The sequence below is a fragment of the Salvelinus fontinalis genome, chromosome 3, assembly GCF_029448725.1.
Source record: "Salvelinus fontinalis isolate EN_2023a chromosome 3, ASM2944872v1, whole genome shotgun sequence".
Taxonomy (NCBI): Eukaryota; Metazoa; Chordata; class Actinopteri; order Salmoniformes; family Salmonidae; genus Salvelinus; species Salvelinus fontinalis.
Window position 1 is genome coordinate 59,618,395 of NC_074667.1, and position 19,119 is coordinate 59,637,513.

At 44.7% G+C, this 19,119-nt stretch overlaps 1 protein-coding gene across 2 annotated transcripts in view; it reads right to left on the minus strand.

Annotated features, from left to right (window-relative positions):
• The window catches only part of LOC129851229 (LIM domain-binding protein 1), an 83,528-nt gene extending 65,162 nt beyond the window's left edge, over window positions 1–18,366 (minus strand). Inside the window, exon 1 of one of the 2 annotated variants that reach the window (XM_055917636.1) lies at window positions 17,427–18,366. In XM_055917636.1, the coding sequence (XP_055773611.1) occupies window positions 17,427–17,454 (28 nt within the window). In that variant the 5' untranslated portion in view covers window positions 17,455–18,366. Of the gene's footprint in view, window positions 1–182; window positions 288–17,426 lie in introns of those variants that run through there. The other variant, XM_055917635.1, reaches the window with a different exon arrangement.
• Window positions 18,367–19,119: the final 753 nt, after the last annotated feature.

Below are 19,119 nucleotides of genomic sequence, written 5' to 3' on the forward strand. Positions count from 1 at the left end.
GCTACATATTAGTGTCACAATGCTACATAACAATGTCATAATACTACATAGCACTGTCAGAATGCTACATAACAGTGTCATGATGCTACATAACAGTGTCATAATGCTGCATAACACTGTCATGATGCTACATAGCACTGTCATAATACGACTTACAGTACATAACAGGGAGAGAGACTCACCTGCTCCAGTCTCTATTTGCTCAGTCATTGCCATTGTGTTACCTCACAGTTCTACACTACCATGACTACTACTATCACTACCATGACCAACTGACAATACTGGACTCTCTCTCTCTCTCTCTCTCTCTCTCTCTCTCTCTCTCTCTCTCTCTCTCTCTCTCTCTCTCTCTCTCTCTATGTGTGTGTGTGTGTGTATATATGATATCTCCTATCCCCAGACTGGCGCAGCTGAGGGGCATTTGTGTGTGTATTACTCCTCCACTCCCCTGTCAACAGGAAGCTAAACGACACACACGTCTGTCAACGTTCTGATAACAACCGTTTCACTCTCCCTGCCCAACCCCGGAGTAGCACCAACTCTGCCCTAGACACTGATCTAATGTCAGTGTTGTATTACTCATCAAATGGTTCAAGTTTGGATTGGGGGAGAAAGAACTGATCCTAGAACTGTGTCTAAGGGTGAGTGTAGATCATTGGCTAATCCCTGCCCTAGTTGCTTTACTGAAGGTCAGTTTTATATTCTCTGTAAATTGGTTAAGGTTAAGCTCGGAAGAGAGGAAGCTGATCCTAGATCTGTGCCTATGGCAGTGACCACCCAGAGGCCCACAAGTGTTTAGGGGCAGGATGTTAAAATTATTTATTTTGTTAGACCTATATTCTTTCAGTTACAGTGGGGCAAAAAAGTATTTAGTCAGACACCAATTGTGCAAGTTCTCCCACTTAAAAAGATGAGAGAGGCATGTAATTTTCATCATAGGTACACTTCAACTATGACAGACAAAATGAGGGAAAAAATCCAGAAAATCACATTGTAAGATTTTTTATGAATTTATTTGCAAATTATGGTGGAAAATAAGTATTTGGTCACCTACAAACAAGCAAGATTTCTGGCTCTCACAGACCTGTAACAACTTCTTTAAGAGGCTCCTCTGTCCTCCACTCGTTACCTGTATTAATGGCACTTGTTATCAGTATAAAAGACACCTGTCCACAACCTCAAACAGTCACACTCCAAACTCCACTCCACAAAACTGTTTTTTCAACCACTCCACAAATATCTTGTGAACAAACTATAGTTTTGGCAAGTCCGTTAGAACATCTACTTTGTACATGACACAAGTCATTTTTCCAACAATTGTTTACAGACAGATTATTTCACTTATAATTCACTGTATCACAATTCCAGTGGGTCAGAAGTTTACATACACTAAGTTGACTGTGCCTTTAAAAAGCTTGGAACATTCCAGAAAATTATGTCATGGCTTTAGAAGCCTCTGATAGGCTAATTGACATCATTTGAGTCAATAGGAGGTACCTGTGGATGTATTTCAAGGCCTAACTTCAAACTCAGTGCCTCTTTGCTTGACATCATGGGAAAATCCAAATAAATCAGCCAAGACCTCAGAAAAAAAATTGTAGACCTCCACAAGTCTAGTTCATCCTTAGGAGTGTCACGTTCGTCGTAAGGAGTAGACCAAGATGCAGCGTGGTATGTTTCCATCCTTTATTATGGAATAGAGAAGTTCAAAGAACAAAACAACAAAAGGAACAAAAGAAACGTGAAGCTATAATAATGCTCACAGGCAACTAAACATAGACAAGATCCCACTAAGCACAATGGGAAAATGGCTACCAAAATATGATCCCCAATCAGAGAAAACAATAAACAGCTGCCTCTGATTGGGAACCATATTAGGACAACATAGAAATATAATTCACCTAGATAACCCACCCTTAAATCACACCCCGACCTAACCAACATAGAGAATAGAAGCTCTCTATGGTCAGGGCGTGACAGGGAGCAATTTCCAAACACCTGAAGGTACCACGTTCATCTGTACAAACAATAGTACGCAAGTATAAACACCATGGGACCATGCAGCCGTCATTCCGCTCAGGAAGGAGACGCGTTCTGTCTCCTAGAGATGAACGTACTTTGGTATGAAAAGTACAAATCAATCCCAGAACAACAGCAAAGAACCTTGTGAAGATGCTGGAGGAAACAGGTACAAAAGTATCTAAATCCACTGTAAAACGAGTCCTATATCGACTTAACCTGAAAGGCTGCTCAGCAAGGAAGAAGCCACTGCTCCAAAACCGCCATAAAAAACCCAGACTACGGTTTGCAACTGCACATGGGTACAAAGATGGCACTTTATGGAGAAATGTCCTCTGGTTTGATGAAACAAAAATAGAACTGTTTGGCCATAATGACCATCATTATGTTTGGAGGAAAGAGGGGGATGCTTGCAAGCCGAAGAACACCATCCCAACCGTGAAGCACGGGGGTGGCAGGATCATGTTGTGGGGGTGCTTTGCTGCAGAAGGGGCTGGTGCACCTCACAAAATAGATGGCATCATGAGGACGGACAATTATGTGGATATCTTGAAACAACATCTCAAGACATCAGTCAGGAAGTTAAAGCTTGGTCGCAAATGGGTCTTCCAAATGGACAATGACCCCAAGCAAAGTTGTGGCAAAATTGCTTAAGGACAACAAAGTCAAGGTATTGGAGTGGCCATCACAAATCCCATAGAAAATGTGTGGGCAGAACTGAAAAAGCGTGTGCGAGCAAGGAGGCCTTCAAACCTGACTCAGTTACACCAGCTCTGTCAGGGGGAATGGGCCAAAATTCACCCAACTTATTGTTGGAAGCTTGAGGAAGGCTACCCAAAACGTTTGACCCAAGTTAAACAATTTAAAGGCAGTGCTACCAAATACTAATTGAGTGTATGCAAACTTATGACTCACTGGGAATGTGGTGAAAGAAATAAAAGCTGAAATAAATCACTCTCTCTACTATTATTCTGACATTTCACATTCTTAAAATAAAGTGGTGATCCTAACTGACCTAAGACAGGGAATTTTTACTTGGATTAAATGTTAGGAATTGTCAAAAACGGAGTTTAAATGTATTTGGCTAAGGTGTATGTGAACTTCCGACATCAACTGTACATATGAAATCCACCATCACATCCTCTCTCTCCTACTACCGCCTGGAGCTAGCTTGTTACCCTTAGGGTATCCCCCTACCCCTACCCCTACCCCAGTGTGGTAGACTGTGTTCTGATCACAGAGAAGAGTCATGTTAGGGTTCTAGAAGGAAATCCCAAAGAGACTTTTCTGTCTGATACAACATTCTGAATGATCACAGAACATATCACAAAACGTTCTGTCTGATACAACATTCTGAATGATCACAGAACATATCACAAAACGTTCTGTCTGATACAACATTCTGAATGATCACAGAACAGTCATAAAACATACTGTCACAGACTGTCTTTGATGCTGCTGCGTAGCTATTCATGTTCTGACAGACACACACACAGAGAGACACATATAGTCATATATACAGTATACATATGCCAGTAAGAGTAGTGGCTGTTCTGTGTTATTGAGGCGCCCTCCTGTGGCACAATATGACACTGCATTTATATTCATTCAGCTTAACTCTCCCTCTCGCACACACACACACACACACACACACACACACACACACACACACACACACACACACGCACACGCGCACACGCGCACACACACACACACACACACACACACACACACACACACAGGCTGAATTCTCTAGTAAGGATTTGTGCGACTCAACCAGCCAGAACACTTCCAATACAACTGCGTCATTGAAATGGTTGGTATATAATGTGTATCTGGATGACATGAACTACAGTAAAGGTTCCGTCTGTTGTGATGTTGATACAATAAATGAGTCCTAATAATATGTGGTGATGTCTTGTGATTCTATCTGAACGGTACAGTGTGGGTGTGTATGAGTCAGTGTGTGTAAAACTAGTGCCGTCCTGCCTGGTGTGTGTCTGCTTACAGGGCTGAGGAGAGGAGAGGAGGGGAGATGACAGTGCCCTGATGCTCTGTCCTCCCTGCTGGATGCTAGAGGCCATTTTGTTCCTGATCTCACAGAGAGAGAGACAGGTCTCGGCCAATGACAGCTCAGGTCTGGCTCGGATCGGCCAATGACAGCTCAGCTTGGCAGAAAACACCAAAACACTCAGTCTGGGTGGGAGGGATAAAGTGAGTGTCGTTTCTCTCTCTCTCTCTCTCTGCCTACTGGCTGCCTGCTCCCTCTCTCCCTCTTCCTGCTCCCTCTCTCCCCTATCACCTCTCTTTTCTCCCACTCTCTCTCTCCCTTCCCTCTCTCCCAACCTCCCTCTCTTTCTGTCTCCCGTCCCTCTCCTTCTCTCCCTCTCTCCCCCCCATCCCTCTCCTCCCTTCTCTCTTGTTGTGCAACCGTCCCTCTTAACAGAACAGGCTGAGAGAGGCTTTGTGAGGTTGCTGTTGTGCAACCCCCCCCCTCTCTCTCTGTCTCTCTCCCTATCTACCTCTCTCTCTCTCTCTCGCTCTCTCTCTGCTCTCTGTTTCTGCTTTAACTCATTTTTCCTGCTAATCAAGAACGTACCATGTGACTTTCTGCATGAGAGGGCACAGTCCTCCCGTCCTCCCTTGCTCGCTCTATCCCTCCCTCATTCCCTCCCTCCCTTCGCTCTGTGCACCCAGCGTGTGCCAGCAATAAGTGGAGTCAGAGAGGAGGGAGGGAGGGCGGGAGAAAGGACAGAGAGAGATATGGTTCAGAAGAACAGGCAGAAGGGAGGCTGAAGGAGAGAGATCGAGGGAATAAGAGAGAAAGAGGCCAGGATGATTAGATAGGTAATTATCAGCTAGAATCGTAAATGTAGCTAACCAGAAAGTTTAACAGGCAAAAGGGAGGTGCTAGGAGGAGGTGCTAGGTAGAAAGAGAGAGAGTATAGTATATTACTGAGGAGGTGCTAGGTAGAAAGAGAGAGAGTATAGTATATTACTGAGGAGGTGCTAGGTAGAAAGAGAGAGAGTATAGTATATTGCTGAGGAGGTGCTAGGTAGAAAGAGAGAGAGTATAGTATATTACTGAGGAGGTGCTAGGTAGAAAGAGAGAGAGTATAGTATATTACTGAGGAGGTGCAAGGTAGAAAGAGAGAGAGTATAGTATATTACTGAGGAGGTGCTAGGTAGAAAGAGAGAGAGTATAGTATAATTACTGAGGAGGTGCTAGGTAGAAAGAGAGAGAGTATAGTATATTACTGAGGAGGTGCTAGGTAGAAAGAGAGAGAGTATAGTATATTACTGAGGAGGTGCTAGGTAGAAAGAGAGAGAGTATAGTATATTACTGAGGAGGTGCTAGGTAGAAAGAGAGAGAGTATAGTATATTACTGAGGAGGTGCTAGGTAGAAAGAGAGAGAGTATAGTATATTACTGAGGAGGTATTTTTAAAGCAATGTCTCAACATCTTCTACCCTCTAATTCTGACACACACACACACACACACCTTGTTCGTTGACTCACTCCCCAATGTTTATGCCATACACATGTTCAGGCATATGCTGTACACACACCCATGTGCGCACACACACACACACACACACACACACACACACACACACACACACACACACACACACACACACACACACACACACACACACACACACACACACACACACACACAGGCCACACAAGAAGGGGAGGTTTCTTGTGTTGAACATGGCGCTGGAATGTAAACACCCGTGTCTTCCCAGTGAGAGAGAGAGAGAGAGAGATATTTTCCCTTTTGTATTTTAACTAGTTGCACATCGTTATAACACTGTATATAGCCATACTATGACATTTGAAATGTCTGTAATTGTGAGTTTAAGGTTTACTTATCATTTTGTATTGTTTATTTCACTTTTGTCTATTATCTATTTCACTTGCTTTGGTGATGTAAACATATGTTTTCCATGCCAATAAAGCCATTTGAAGAGGGAGAAGAAAGAGAGAGGAAGAGATAGAAGGAAGAGAAGAGGTACAGGAAGGGAGAAGTGTAGATAGAAGGAAGAGAAGAGGTACAGGGGGGAGAAGTGTAGATAGAAGGAAGAGAAGAGGTACAGGGAGGGAGAAGTGTAGATAGAAGGAAGAGAAGAGGTACAGGGAGGGAGAAGTGTAGATAGAAGGAAGAGAAGAGGTACAGGGAGGGAGAAGTGTAGATAGAAGGAAGAGAAGAGGTACAGGGGGGAGAAGTGTAGATAGAAGGAAGAGAAGAGGTACAGGGAGGGAGAAGTGTAGATAGAAGAAAGAGAAGAGGTACAGGGGGGAGAAGGGTAGATAGAAGGAAGAGAAGAGGTACAGGGAGGAGAAGTGTAGATAGAAGTAAGAGAAGAGGTACAGGGAGAGAGAAGTGTAGATAGAAGTAAGAGAAGAGGTACAGGGAGAGAGAAGTGTAGATAGAAGTAAGAGAAGAGGTACGGGGAGGGAGAAGTGTAGATAGAAGGAAGAGAAGAGGTACAGGGAGAGAGAAGTGTAGATAGAAGTAAGAGAAGAGGTACAGGGAGAGAGAAGTGTAGATAGAAGTAAGAGAAGAGGTACAGGGGGGAGAAGTGTAGATAGAAGGAAGAGAAGAGGTACAGGGAGGGAGAAGTGTAGATAGAAGGAAGAGAAGAGGTACAGGAGGGAGAAGTGTAGATAGAAGGAAGAGAAGAGGTACAGGGAGGGAGAAGTGTGTGTAGATAGAAGGAAGAGAAGAGGTACAGGAGGGAGAAGTGTAGATAGAAGGAAGAGAAGAGGTACAGGGAGGGAGAAGTGTAGATCTTGTTGTGATCTTTAAGTTCTCAGTGGTTAGACTCTAGAGGGCTCTGGCTAGAGAAACCAACTGTAGAAGTTATCTGTAGTTAGACTCTAGAGGGCTCTGGCTAGAGAAACCAACTGTAGAAGTTCTCTGTAGTTAGACTCTAGAGGGCTCTGGCTAGAGAAACCAACTGTAGACGTTCTCTGTAGTTAGACTCTAGAGGGCTCTGGCTAGAGAAACCAACTGTAGAAGTTCTCTGTAGTTAGACTAGAGGGCTCTGGCTAGAGAAACCAACTGTAGAAGTTCTCTGTAGTTAGACTCTAGAGGGCTCTGGCTAGAGAAACCAACTGTAGAAGTTCTCTGTAGTTAGACTCTAGAAGGCTCTGGCTAGAGAAACCAACTGTAGAAGTTCTCTGTAGTTAGACTCTAGAGGGCTCTGGCTAGAGAAACCAACTGTAGAAGTTCTCTGTAGTTAGACTCTAGAAGGCTCTGGCTAGAGAAACCAACTGTAGAAGTTCTCTGTAGTTAGACTCTAGAGGGCTCTGGCTAGAGAAACCAACTGTAGAAGTTCTCTGTAGTTAGACTCTAGAGGGCTCTGGCTAGAGAAACCAACTGTAGAAGTTCTCTGTAGTTAGACTCTAGAAGGCTCTGGCTAGAGAAACCAACTGTAGAAGTTCTCTGTAGTTAGACTCTAGAGGGCTCTGGCTAGAGAAACCAACTGTAGAAGTTCTCTGTAGTTAGACTCTAGAGGGCTCTGGCTAGAGAAACCAACTGTAGAAGTTCTCTGTAGTTAGACTAGAGGGCTCTGGCTAGAGAAACCAACTGTAGAAGTTCTCTGTAGTTAGACTCTAGAAGGCTCTGGCTAGAGAAACCAACTGTAGACGTTCTCTGTAGTTAGACTCTAGAGGGCTCTGGCTAGAGAAACCAACTGTAGAAGTTCTCTGTAGTTAGACTCTAGAGGGCTCTGGCTAGAGAAACCAACTGTAGAAGTTCTCTGTAGTTAGACTCTGGAGGGCTCTGGCTAGAGAAACCAACTGTAGAAGTTCTCTGTAGTTAGACTCTAGAGGGCTCTGGCTAGAGAAATCAACTGTAGTTGCAGTCTCAATGCTTCACTATTGAAACTATTACGAATATTCTCTTAGTTTATGTTGTTGTTGTTGTGGGGAAAGTAGGTCCTTATATCTGGTCGCTTGGTGTAGGGATACTGCACCGGTGTATGTGTATGGATACTGTAGTTCTGGGACAGTTAGCCTAAGTACTGTAACTGTTGCCAGCCCCATGCCCTTAGGCTGCTTGTTATGCGGATCTCTCTCTCTCTCTCTCTCTCTCTCTCTCTCTCTCTCTCTCTCTCTCTCTCTCTCTCTCTCTCTCTCTCTCTCTCTCTCTCTCTCTCTCTCCTCTCTCTCTCACTCTCTCTCTCTCTCTCTCTCTCTCTCTCTCTCTCTCTCTCTCTCTCTCTCTCTCTCTCTCTCTCTCTCTCTCTCTCTCCTCTCTCTCTCTCTCTCTCTCTCTCTCTCTCTCTCTCTCTCTCTCTCTCTCTCTCTCTGTGCAATTTAATTCAAAGGGCTTTATTGGCCAAAGTAAGTAAAATAGACACTTAACTAAAGTGAAAAATGAACAGTAAACAAAGGAATAGCGACATTTCAAAGATCATATTATATTCTCTCTGTCTAAATTCACCTCAAACAATAGAATAGTGAAATAAAGATAGAAAACAAAAGAGAACAATACTAGAGTGGAACAAACACAGTTCTGACTCCTCTCCTGGACACGTCCCAAGTGGCACCCTATTCCCTATAAACTACTACTTTTGACCAGAAGCCTGTGTACTGTAGTACACTACAAAGGGAATAGGGGTGTCATTTGGAACACAAACCTTGTCTTTAGGAAATTTCCATGACTGCGTTCATTGAGTATGCTATCTGACCGCAAGATTCTCCAGATTTTAAACAAACGTTCCCGCCTCATTCCCCTGAACCACACACACACACATGTTCCTGTCTCTCTAGAACCACACATACATGTTCCTGTCTCTCTAGAACCACACATACATGTTCCTGTCTCTCTAGAACCATACACACACACATACATGTTCCTGTCTCTCTAGAACCACACACACACACATACATGTTCCTGTCTCTCTAGAACCACACATACATGTTCCTGCCTCTCTAGAACCACACACACATGTTCCTGTCTCTCTAGAACCACACATACATGTTCCTGCCTCTCTAGAACCACACACACATGTTCCTGCCTCTCTAGAACCACACACACATGTTACAGCCTCTCTATAACCACACACACATGTTCCTGCCTCTCTAGAACCACACACACACATGTTACAGCCCCTCTATAACCACACACACACACACACACACACACACACACACACACACACACACACACACACACACACACACACACACACACACACACACACACACACACACACACACACATGTTGCTGCCTCTCTAGAACCACACACACATGTTCCTGCCTCTCTAGAACCACACACACACATGTTCCTGCCTCTCTAGAACCACACACACATGTTCCTGCCTCTCTAAAACCACACACACATGTTCCTGCCTCTCTAGAACCACACACACACACACACACACATGTTCCTGCCTCTCTAGAACCACACACACATACACACATGTTCCTGCCTCTCTAGAACCACACACACACACATGTTCCTGCCTCTCTAGAACCACACACACATACACACATGTTCCTGCCTCTCTAGAACCACACACACACACACACGTTCCTGCCTCTCTAGAACCACACACACACACACACACACATGTTCCTGCCTCTCTAGAACCACACACACACACACACATGTTCCTGCCTCTCTAGAACGACAAACACACACACACACACACTCGTGCACCTCCCTTGAACAGGCTCGTTTAACGGCTGAGGTGGCAGCGTATGCCTTCGTGCCACGGGGCACTGCCTCTACGAGATTGGAAACACACACATCTATTGAAATTACACATGAGAACACACACACACATAGGCAAATACACACACACGTCAGCTGACGTATATGTGAGTGTTTGCCCTTCCTGATAGCAGTCTTTGAGTTCTGTCTCTCTCTGTGTCTCTCTTCCCTCTCTCTCTCTTCCCTCTCTCTTCCCTCTCTCTCTCTTCCCTCTCTCTCTCTTCCCTCTCTTCCCTCTCTCTTCTCTCTCTCTGTCTCTCTCCCTGTAAAAAGAGTCTGTCCTAGTGGCAGGTGGTATTGCCTCTTTGGTCCCTTGTTCCTATGTCCTCACCCCACCCCTCGTGTTGACACACACACACACACACACACACACACACACACACACACACACACACACACACACACACACACACACACACACACACACACACACACACACACACACACACACACACACACACACACACATACAGTCGGAAGAAAAAGTATGTGAACCCTTTGGAATTACCTGGATTTCTGCATAAATTGGTCATCAAATTTGATCTGATCTTCATCTAAGTCACAACAATAGATTAACACAGTCTGCTTAAACTAATAACACAAACAATTACAATTTGACATGTCTTTATTGGACACACCGTGTAAACATTCACAGTGCAGGTTGAAAAAAGTATGTGAACCCTTGGATTTAATCTTGTCAATAGGGGGGCGCTGTTTTGGAAAAAATCGTGCCCAATTTAAACAGCCTTGTACTCTGTTCTAGATCATACAATATGCATATTATTATTACTATTGGATAGAAAACACTCTGAAGTTTCTAAAACTGTTTGAATTATATCTGTGAGTAAAACAGAACTCATTTGGCAGCAAACTTCCATACAGGAAGTTAAAAATCTGAAAACGAGGCTCTGTTTCAGGGCCTGCCTATTCAACTGGCTTTTATTTATCGATATGTTTGCACTTCATACGCCTTCCACTAGATGTCAACAGGCAGTGGAAGGTGGAATGGGGTGTCTAGCTTGATCTGAGGCCAAACAAGAGCTTTTGGAGTGACAGGTCCGGTATTTTCTTTGTCTTCGACGGCGCGCGAGGGACCTCGACATTGTCTTCTGAAAAGCGTTCGGTCTACACAGAAAATATCTCCGGCTCTGATTTTATTTGATACATATGATAATAACATCATAAAGTAGGTTTTTTCAACCGAGTTTTATCAGTTTATTCAACGTTTATTGGGACTTTTGGAGTTTTCCGTTCTTTGCGCCAAGAGAGGATGGGAATGTTAGCAACCTTGGCTAGCATTGTGGCGCGAATTCGACAGAAGAAATGGACATTCTAAAACCAAACAACGATTTATTCTGGAAATAGGACTCCTTGTACAACATTCTGATGGAAGCTCAGCAAAAGTAAGACAACATTTATGATGTTATTTCGTATTTCTGTGTAATATGTTGATGCCTATTCTCTGCCGTGTTGGTGAGCGCTGTCTCACAATAACCCAAGCTGTATGTTGTGGTAAAGTTATTTTTAAAATCTAACACAGCGGTTGCATTAAGAACCAGTGTATCTTTCATTTGCCATACAACAAGTATTTTTATGTAAAGTTTATGATGAGTTCTTTGGTCAGATTAGGTGAGTGTCCAAAATATCTCCGGACATTCTGGGGAAATGTTGCTACGTATTCACAATGTATAACCACGATTTGCAGCTCTAAATATGCACATTTTCGAACAAAACATAAATGTATTGTATAACATGATGTTATAAGACTGTCATCTGATGAAGTTGTCCAAAGGTCAGTGATTAATTTTATATCTTTTGCTGGTTTTTGCGAAAGCTACCTTTGCGGTGAATAAATGCGTTTGTGTGTTTGGCTATTGTGGTAAGCTAATATAATTCTATATTGTGTTTTCGCTGTAAAACACTTAAAATCGGAAATATTGTCTGGATTCAAAATATGTGTATCTTTCATTTGCTGTACACCATGTATTTTCATAAATGTTTTATGATGAGTATTTAAGTATTTCACGTTGATCTCTGTAATTATTCTGGCTGCTTTGGTGCTATTTTTGATGGTGGTTGCAATTTTCGAACAAAACATAAATGTATTGTATAACATGTTATAAGACTGTCATCTGATTAAGTTGTTTCTTCGTTAGTGACTAATTTTATCTCTATTTTGTCGGTTTTGTGAAAGCTACCTCTGTGGTGGAAACATGGTGAAAATATGTGATTGTGTGTTTGGCTATTGTTGTTAGCTAATAGAAATACACATTGTGTTTTCGCTGTAAAACATTTTAAAAATCGGAAATGATGGCTGGATTCACAAGATGTTTATCTTTCATTTGCTGTATTGGACTTGTGATTTCATGAAAAGTATATTATATGATATCCCTGTCCCGTTAGGCTAGGCTATGCTAGTCAGCTTTTTTGATGAGGAGGATCCCGGATCCGGGAGGGTGATGAAGTAGAGAATAACTGGTTGACCGTACCTTGGCAGCAATAACCTCAACTAAACGTTTTCTGTAGTTGCGGATCAGACCTGCACATCGGTCAGGAGGAATTTTGGACCATTCCTCTTTACAAAAGTGTTTCAGTTCATCAATATTCTTGGGATGTCTAGTGTGAACCGCTCTCTTGAGGTCATGCCACAGCATCTCAGACAGGTTGAGGTCAGGACTGACTGGGCCACTCCAGAAGGAGTATTTTCTTCTGTTCAAGCCATTCTGTTGTTGATTTACTTCTGTCTTTTGGGTTGTTGTCCTGTTGCATCACCTAACTTCTGTTGAGCTTCAATTGGTGGACAGATAGCCTTACATTCTCCTGCAAAATGTCTTGATAAACTTGGGAATTCATTTTTCTGTCGATGAAAGCAAACTGTCCAGGCCCTGAGGCAACAAAGCAGCCCCATGATGCTCCCTCCACCATACTTTACAGTTGGGGTGAGGTTTTGATGTTGGTGTGCTGTGCCTTTTTTTCTCAACACATAGTGTTATGTGTTCCTTCCAGACAACACAACTTTAGTTTCATCTGTCCACAGAATATTTTGCCAGTAGCGCTGTGGAACATCCAGGTGCTCTTTTGCAAAATTCAGACGTGCATCAATGTTTTTTTGGACAGCAGTGGCTTCTTCCGTGGTGTCCTCCCATGAACACCATTCTTGATTAGTGTTTTACGTATTGTTGACTCGTCAAGCTTGATGGTCAGCATCTTTCAGAGATTTCTGTAAGTCTTAGCTAGCTGACACACTAGGGTTCTTCTTAACCTCATTGAGCATTCTGCGCTGTGCTCTTGCAGTCATCTTTGCAGGACGGCCACTCCTAGGGAGAGTAGAAACAGTGCTGAACTTTCTCCATTTATAAATAATGTGTCTTACTGTGGACCTTCTTTCAGAGACACATTTGCAACCCTTCCCAGCTTTACGCAAGGCAACAACTCCTCATCTTAGGTCTTCTGAGATCTCTTTTGTTGGAAGCATGGTTCACATCAGGCAATGCTTCTTGTAAATAGCAAACTCAAATTTTGTGAGTGTTTTTTATGGGGCAGGGCAGCTCTAACCAACATCTCCAATCTCGTCTCCATGATTGAACTCCAGGTTAGCTGACTCCTGACTCCAATTAGCTTTTGGAGAAGTCACTAGACTAGGGGTTCACATACTTTTCCCAACCTACACTGTGAATGTTTATGTGATGTATTCAATTATAGACAAGAAAAATACAATAATTTGTGTGTTATTAGTTTAAGCACATTGTGCTTGTCTATTGTTGTGACTTGAAGATCAGATAAAATGTTATGTCAAATGCACACACACACACACACACACACACACACACACACAGACACACACACACACACACACACACACACACACACACACACACACACACACACACACACACACACACACACACACACACACACACACACACACACACACACACACACACAGAGACACACACACACACACACACACACACACACACACACACACACACACACACACACACACACACACACACACACACACACACACACACATCCCATCGCTTCTAATGACCCAAACCATTGACCCAGGGTCAGATATTATCTCAACCTTCTAACAATAACAAAGTGGTCACCACTTTTTGAGAAGTAAGCAGCTGAGGAATGTAACCACTCTCAAATCCATAGACGGAGAAATGTAACCACTCTCAAATCCATAGACGGAGAAATGTAACCACTCTCAAATCCATAGACGGAGAAATGTCACCACTCTCAAATCCATAGACGGAGAAATGTAACCACTCTCAAATCCATAGACGGAGAAATGTAACCACTCTCAAATCCATAGACGGAGAAATGTAACCACTCTCAAATCCATAGACGGAGAAATGTAACCACTCTCAAATCCATAGACAGAGCTGTCAATGCAAGGACTGACAATCCATGAAATCAAAATAAAATGTCTTAAAATGTTTTAACCATGTTTGGATGTAACAATCCCAGATTGGACCTTTAAGGTTAGGGTAGGGTGAAGGGTAACCTGATCCTAGATCTGTGGTTAGATGTAACAATCCCAGATTGGACCTTTAAGGTTAGGGTAGGGTGAAGGGTAACCTGATCCTAGATCTGTGGTTAGATGTAACAATCCCAGATTGGCCCTATAAGGTTAGAGTAGGGTGAAGGGTAACCTGATCCTAGATCTGTGGTTAGATGTAACAATCTCAGATTGGCCCTTTAAGGTTAGGGTAGGATGAAGGGTAACCTGATCCTAGATCTGTGGTTAGTGGGCAACTTGTTCCGCTACGTCCAGACAGCCTGGGGGTTGACGGGTTGACCACACTGGTCACTGTGGCTTGGCTGTGGGAGAGGAGAGGGTCAAATGCAATACAACACACACACACACACACCCACTCCTAAAATGTCTTCTACTGTACAGCACAGGGGCTGGCAGACTGAGCTGAAAACATGGAGCACCTGCACACGACATAGAAGGGTTGGGGTCCATTTGAATTGAAGGCAGTCAGTTCAGGAAGGAAAACAAGGCATCTATTTTCAATGACATCAATTCAAATCACTTCCTGAATTGACTGCCATCCATTCAAATTGACCCCGACCACGCTACATCTCTGCTACATAGAATGAAGCTACACTATAGATACAAAAGTACCTGGACTCCCCTTCAAATTAGTGGATTTGGCTATTTCAGCCACACCCGTTGCTGACAGGTGTATAAAATCAAGCACACAGCCATGCAATCTCCATAGACAAACATTGGCAGTAGAATGGCCTCACTGAAAAGCTCAGTGAATTTCAACATGGCACCTTCATAGTTAGTTCATCACATCTTTTGCCCTGTTAGAGCTGCCCCAGTCAACTGTAAGTGCTGTTATTGTGAAGTGGAAACGTCTAGGAGCAACAACGGCTCAGCCGTAAAGTGGTAGTCCACACAAGCTCACAGAACGGGACCGCAGAGTGCTGAAGAGCGTGAGCGTAAAAATGGTCTGTCCTCAGTTGCAACACTCACCACTGAGATCCAAACTGCCTCTGGAAGCAACGTTCAGCACAAGAACTGTTCATCAGGAGCTTCATGAAATGGCAGAGCAGCAGCATACAAGCCTAAGATCACCATGCAGAATGCCAGGTGTAGCCTGGAGTGGTGTAAAGCTCCCCACCATTGGACTCTGGAGCAGTGGAAACACGTTCTCTGGAGTTATGAATCACACTGCATCATCGGGCAGTCTGACGGATGAATCTGGGTTTGGCGGATGACAGGAGAACGCTACCTGCCTCTATGCATAGTGCCGACTGTAAAGTTTGGTGGAGGAGGAATAATGGTCTGGGGCTGTTTTTTTTTTGTTTGTGCTTGGCCCTTAGTTCCAGTGAAGGGAAATCTTAACGCGACAACATACAATGACATTCTAGACAATTCTGTGCTTCCAACTTTGTGGCAACAGTTTGGCATGACAATGCCCCCGTGCACAAAGCTAGGTCCATACAGAAATGGTTTGTCGAGATCGTTGTGGAAGAACTTGACTGGTCTGCACAGAACCCGGACCTCAACCCCATCGAACATCTTTGGGATGAATTGGACACTGACTGCGAGCCAAGCCTAATCGCCCAACATCAGTGCCCGAACTCACTAATGCTCTTATGGCTGAATGGAAGCAAATCCCCTCAGCAATGCTCCAACGTCTAGTGGAAAGACTTCCTAGAAGAGTGGAGGCTGTTATAGCAGCAACGGGGGGACGAGCTCAATATTAATACACATGATTTTGGAATGAGATGTTGCACGAGCAGGTGTCCACATACTTTAAGGTATGATCTGATCCATGGTTCATGACCCTTCAGGGTACGATCTGATCCATGGTTCATGACCCTTAGGGTACGATCTGATCCATGGTTCATGACCCCTTAGGGTACGATCTGATCCATGGTTCATGACCCTTCAGGGTATGATCTGATCCATGGCTCATGACCCTTTAGGGTACGATCTGATCCATGGTTCATGACCCTTTAGGGTACGATCTGATCCATGGTTCATGACCCTTTAGGGTACGATCTGATCCATGGTTCATGACCCTTCAGGGTATGATCTGATCCATGGTTCATGACCCCTTAGGGTACGATCTGATCCATGGTTCATGACCCTTTAGGGTACGATCTGAACCATGGTTCATGACCCTTTAAGGTATGATCTGATCCATGGCTCATGACCCTTGCTCTATATAAAAGACCCCTTGCTTTCCTCTGTTGCTTCCACATTTTTTGACAAACAATTGCTACCTAGTTCCTTCACACTGTTAGCTAGAACCATAAAGGGATCTCTGGCTGTCTCTGTAGGTCAGGAGAACCCGTTTTGGTTCTAGGTAGCACCTTTTTTTAAATAGTCCACCACCCCAAACTATTCTCACCAGGGGGGATAAGGACATGGAAACCTCCAACCTCTGTTGACCTCTATTCATTTCACCCCAAAAAGGGGGATTGTAAACATCTGGCGTACTGGCAACCTGGAAGGAACTCGATGTCCTCTTCCCCAGAGCTGCTCTTAATTTAGGACCACAAATAAGGACATAAACAACAACAACGTAAAACAACAAACTGGTATAGGGACAGAACAGGCATTAGTGGCGCCATGGGAACCAACGACCTCATGCCGATGTCACCAGCCGAGCAGAACAGAGCAGAGCAGCAGAATAGAACTGCAGTCATCAATAAAATAGAAAACTAAACTAAACTGTATCCCTCTGTCTCTCTCTCTCCCCTCTCTCCCCTCACTCCTCTCTCTCCCCTCACTCCTCTCACTCCTCTCTCTCCTCTCTCTCCTCTCCTCAACAATAACATTCCCCTTCATATAGACTGAAAGATTCAGAGTAGCTGGAACAAGGAAGTGAATCATTCTACAAACATGCTTATGTACTTTCTGCTGTTTCTTTTTTTTCCCAGGACACAACTGCCACGGCAGCCATAGTAAGGGCTGTTTCCCATGAGGCATTGCAAGCTTTCAGGGCCCTGGGCACTTTCTCTCTCTCTCTCTCTCTCTCTCGCCTTGACAATGACCCAAACGTCCACAGCTACCACCACTACCAGCAGCAACCAAGGCAAGCCCCTATCGCTACGGGCGACAGACTCACAGACACACACACACACACACACATAGACGGACGTAACGGATGGTTGCCACGGTTGCTACTCACCGGGACACGCGCAGCCGCCTACCGACATCGTCTCACATGTCTGACCTCGCTCTGAACGGAACGGTGCGGAGGATCCCTCCTCTTCCTCTCCTCCTCTTTATTGTGTTCCTCAGCTCTTCGTCTCCTCTCCGTTGCTGTCCTCTCTTTTTTCTATTCCTTTTCTTCTCCTCTCTGATCCTGTCTTCTCTCTTTTCCTCTCTGATCCTGTCTTCTCTCTTTTCCTCTCTGATCCTGTCTTCTCTCTTTTCCTCTCTGATCCTGTCTTCTCTCTTTTCCTCTCTGATCCTGTCTTCTCTCTTTTCCTCTCTGATCCTGTCTTCTCTCCTCTCACCAGTCACTGCTGCTACTGCTCCTGACTCTCATATGAGCGTCTGTTTTCCTGAGGTCCACACACACACGTACACACACACACACACACACCAGGGACGGGGGAGGAAGGGAGAGAAAGCGGGAGAGAGAGCGGGAGTAGAGCGAAGAGAGAGAGAGAGTGAAGAAGGAAAGGTTAAAAAAAGCAACAGAAACACAAAGGATTGTGTTCTCTCTCTCAGTCAGCCAGTCAGCCAGTCAGACAGTCAGACAGCCAGTCAGCCAGTCAGCCAGTCAGTCAGCCAGTCAGCCAGTCACAGTGTGTTCGTATTTCTGCTCCTGCTCCCTCTGCTCTGCTCTGCTCTGCTCTACTCTCATCAGCCAGCAAATTACAGTACAGGTGGGAGGAGAGAGGGAGGGAGAGAACGAGAGAGAGTGAGAGAGAGAGAGAGAGAGAGAGAGAGAGAGAGAGAGAGAGAGAGAGAGAGAGTGAGTGACTGACTGACTGAGTGCGTGAGTGAGACCGAAGGGAGCATAGTGCGCTAGAGAGGGAGGGAAAGAGAGGGAGGGAGGGAAAGAGAGAGAGAGGACTGTCAAAGTGATTGCATTCCAAATAGCACCCTGCACCCTATTCCCTGACCAAATCTAGAGAAAAGTAGTGCACTTTGGAGGGAATAGGGTGCAGGTTGGGAGGCAGACAGAGTGACCTGGGAGAATAACAACCATGTGATGTGGCCCTTTTTTTTCTTTTAAAGATATAGAGGCTGTTTTTCACCGCTGCCTGCACTCACTCACACACACACACACACACACACACACTCACCCACGCACGTGCACACACACACTCACTCACACACACATACTCACCCACGCACGTGCACACACACACTCACTCACCCACACACACACACACACACCCACGCACGTGCACACACACACACACTCACTCACCCACACACACACACACCCACGCACGTGCACACACACACACACACACTCACCCACGCACGCACGCGCACACACACACACACACTCACCCACGCACGCATGCACGCGCACACACACAGAGCTCTCAATGTTCTGGAGCAGATGAGCTGTCAGTGGGGAGGCTGGTGGCAGCGGTGTGTGTATCTGAGGAGCTTGTTACACTGAATGTCAGCTCCACTGCAGAGGGGAAGGGAGGAGGAGGAGGGAGAAGAGGGGGAGGAGGGTGAGGAGGAGGAAGGAGAAGCGAGGGCAACTGACGTGCCTGAGCTCTCTCAATTCTAGTTCGCTCTCTCTTTCGCTCGGTTAGTCTTTCACTCTGCAGTCTGTCATACAGCGTTGCTCCCTCCTCTCACCCATCTCTCCCTCCCCCTGTTCTCTCTCTCCACTCCTCCACATCCAT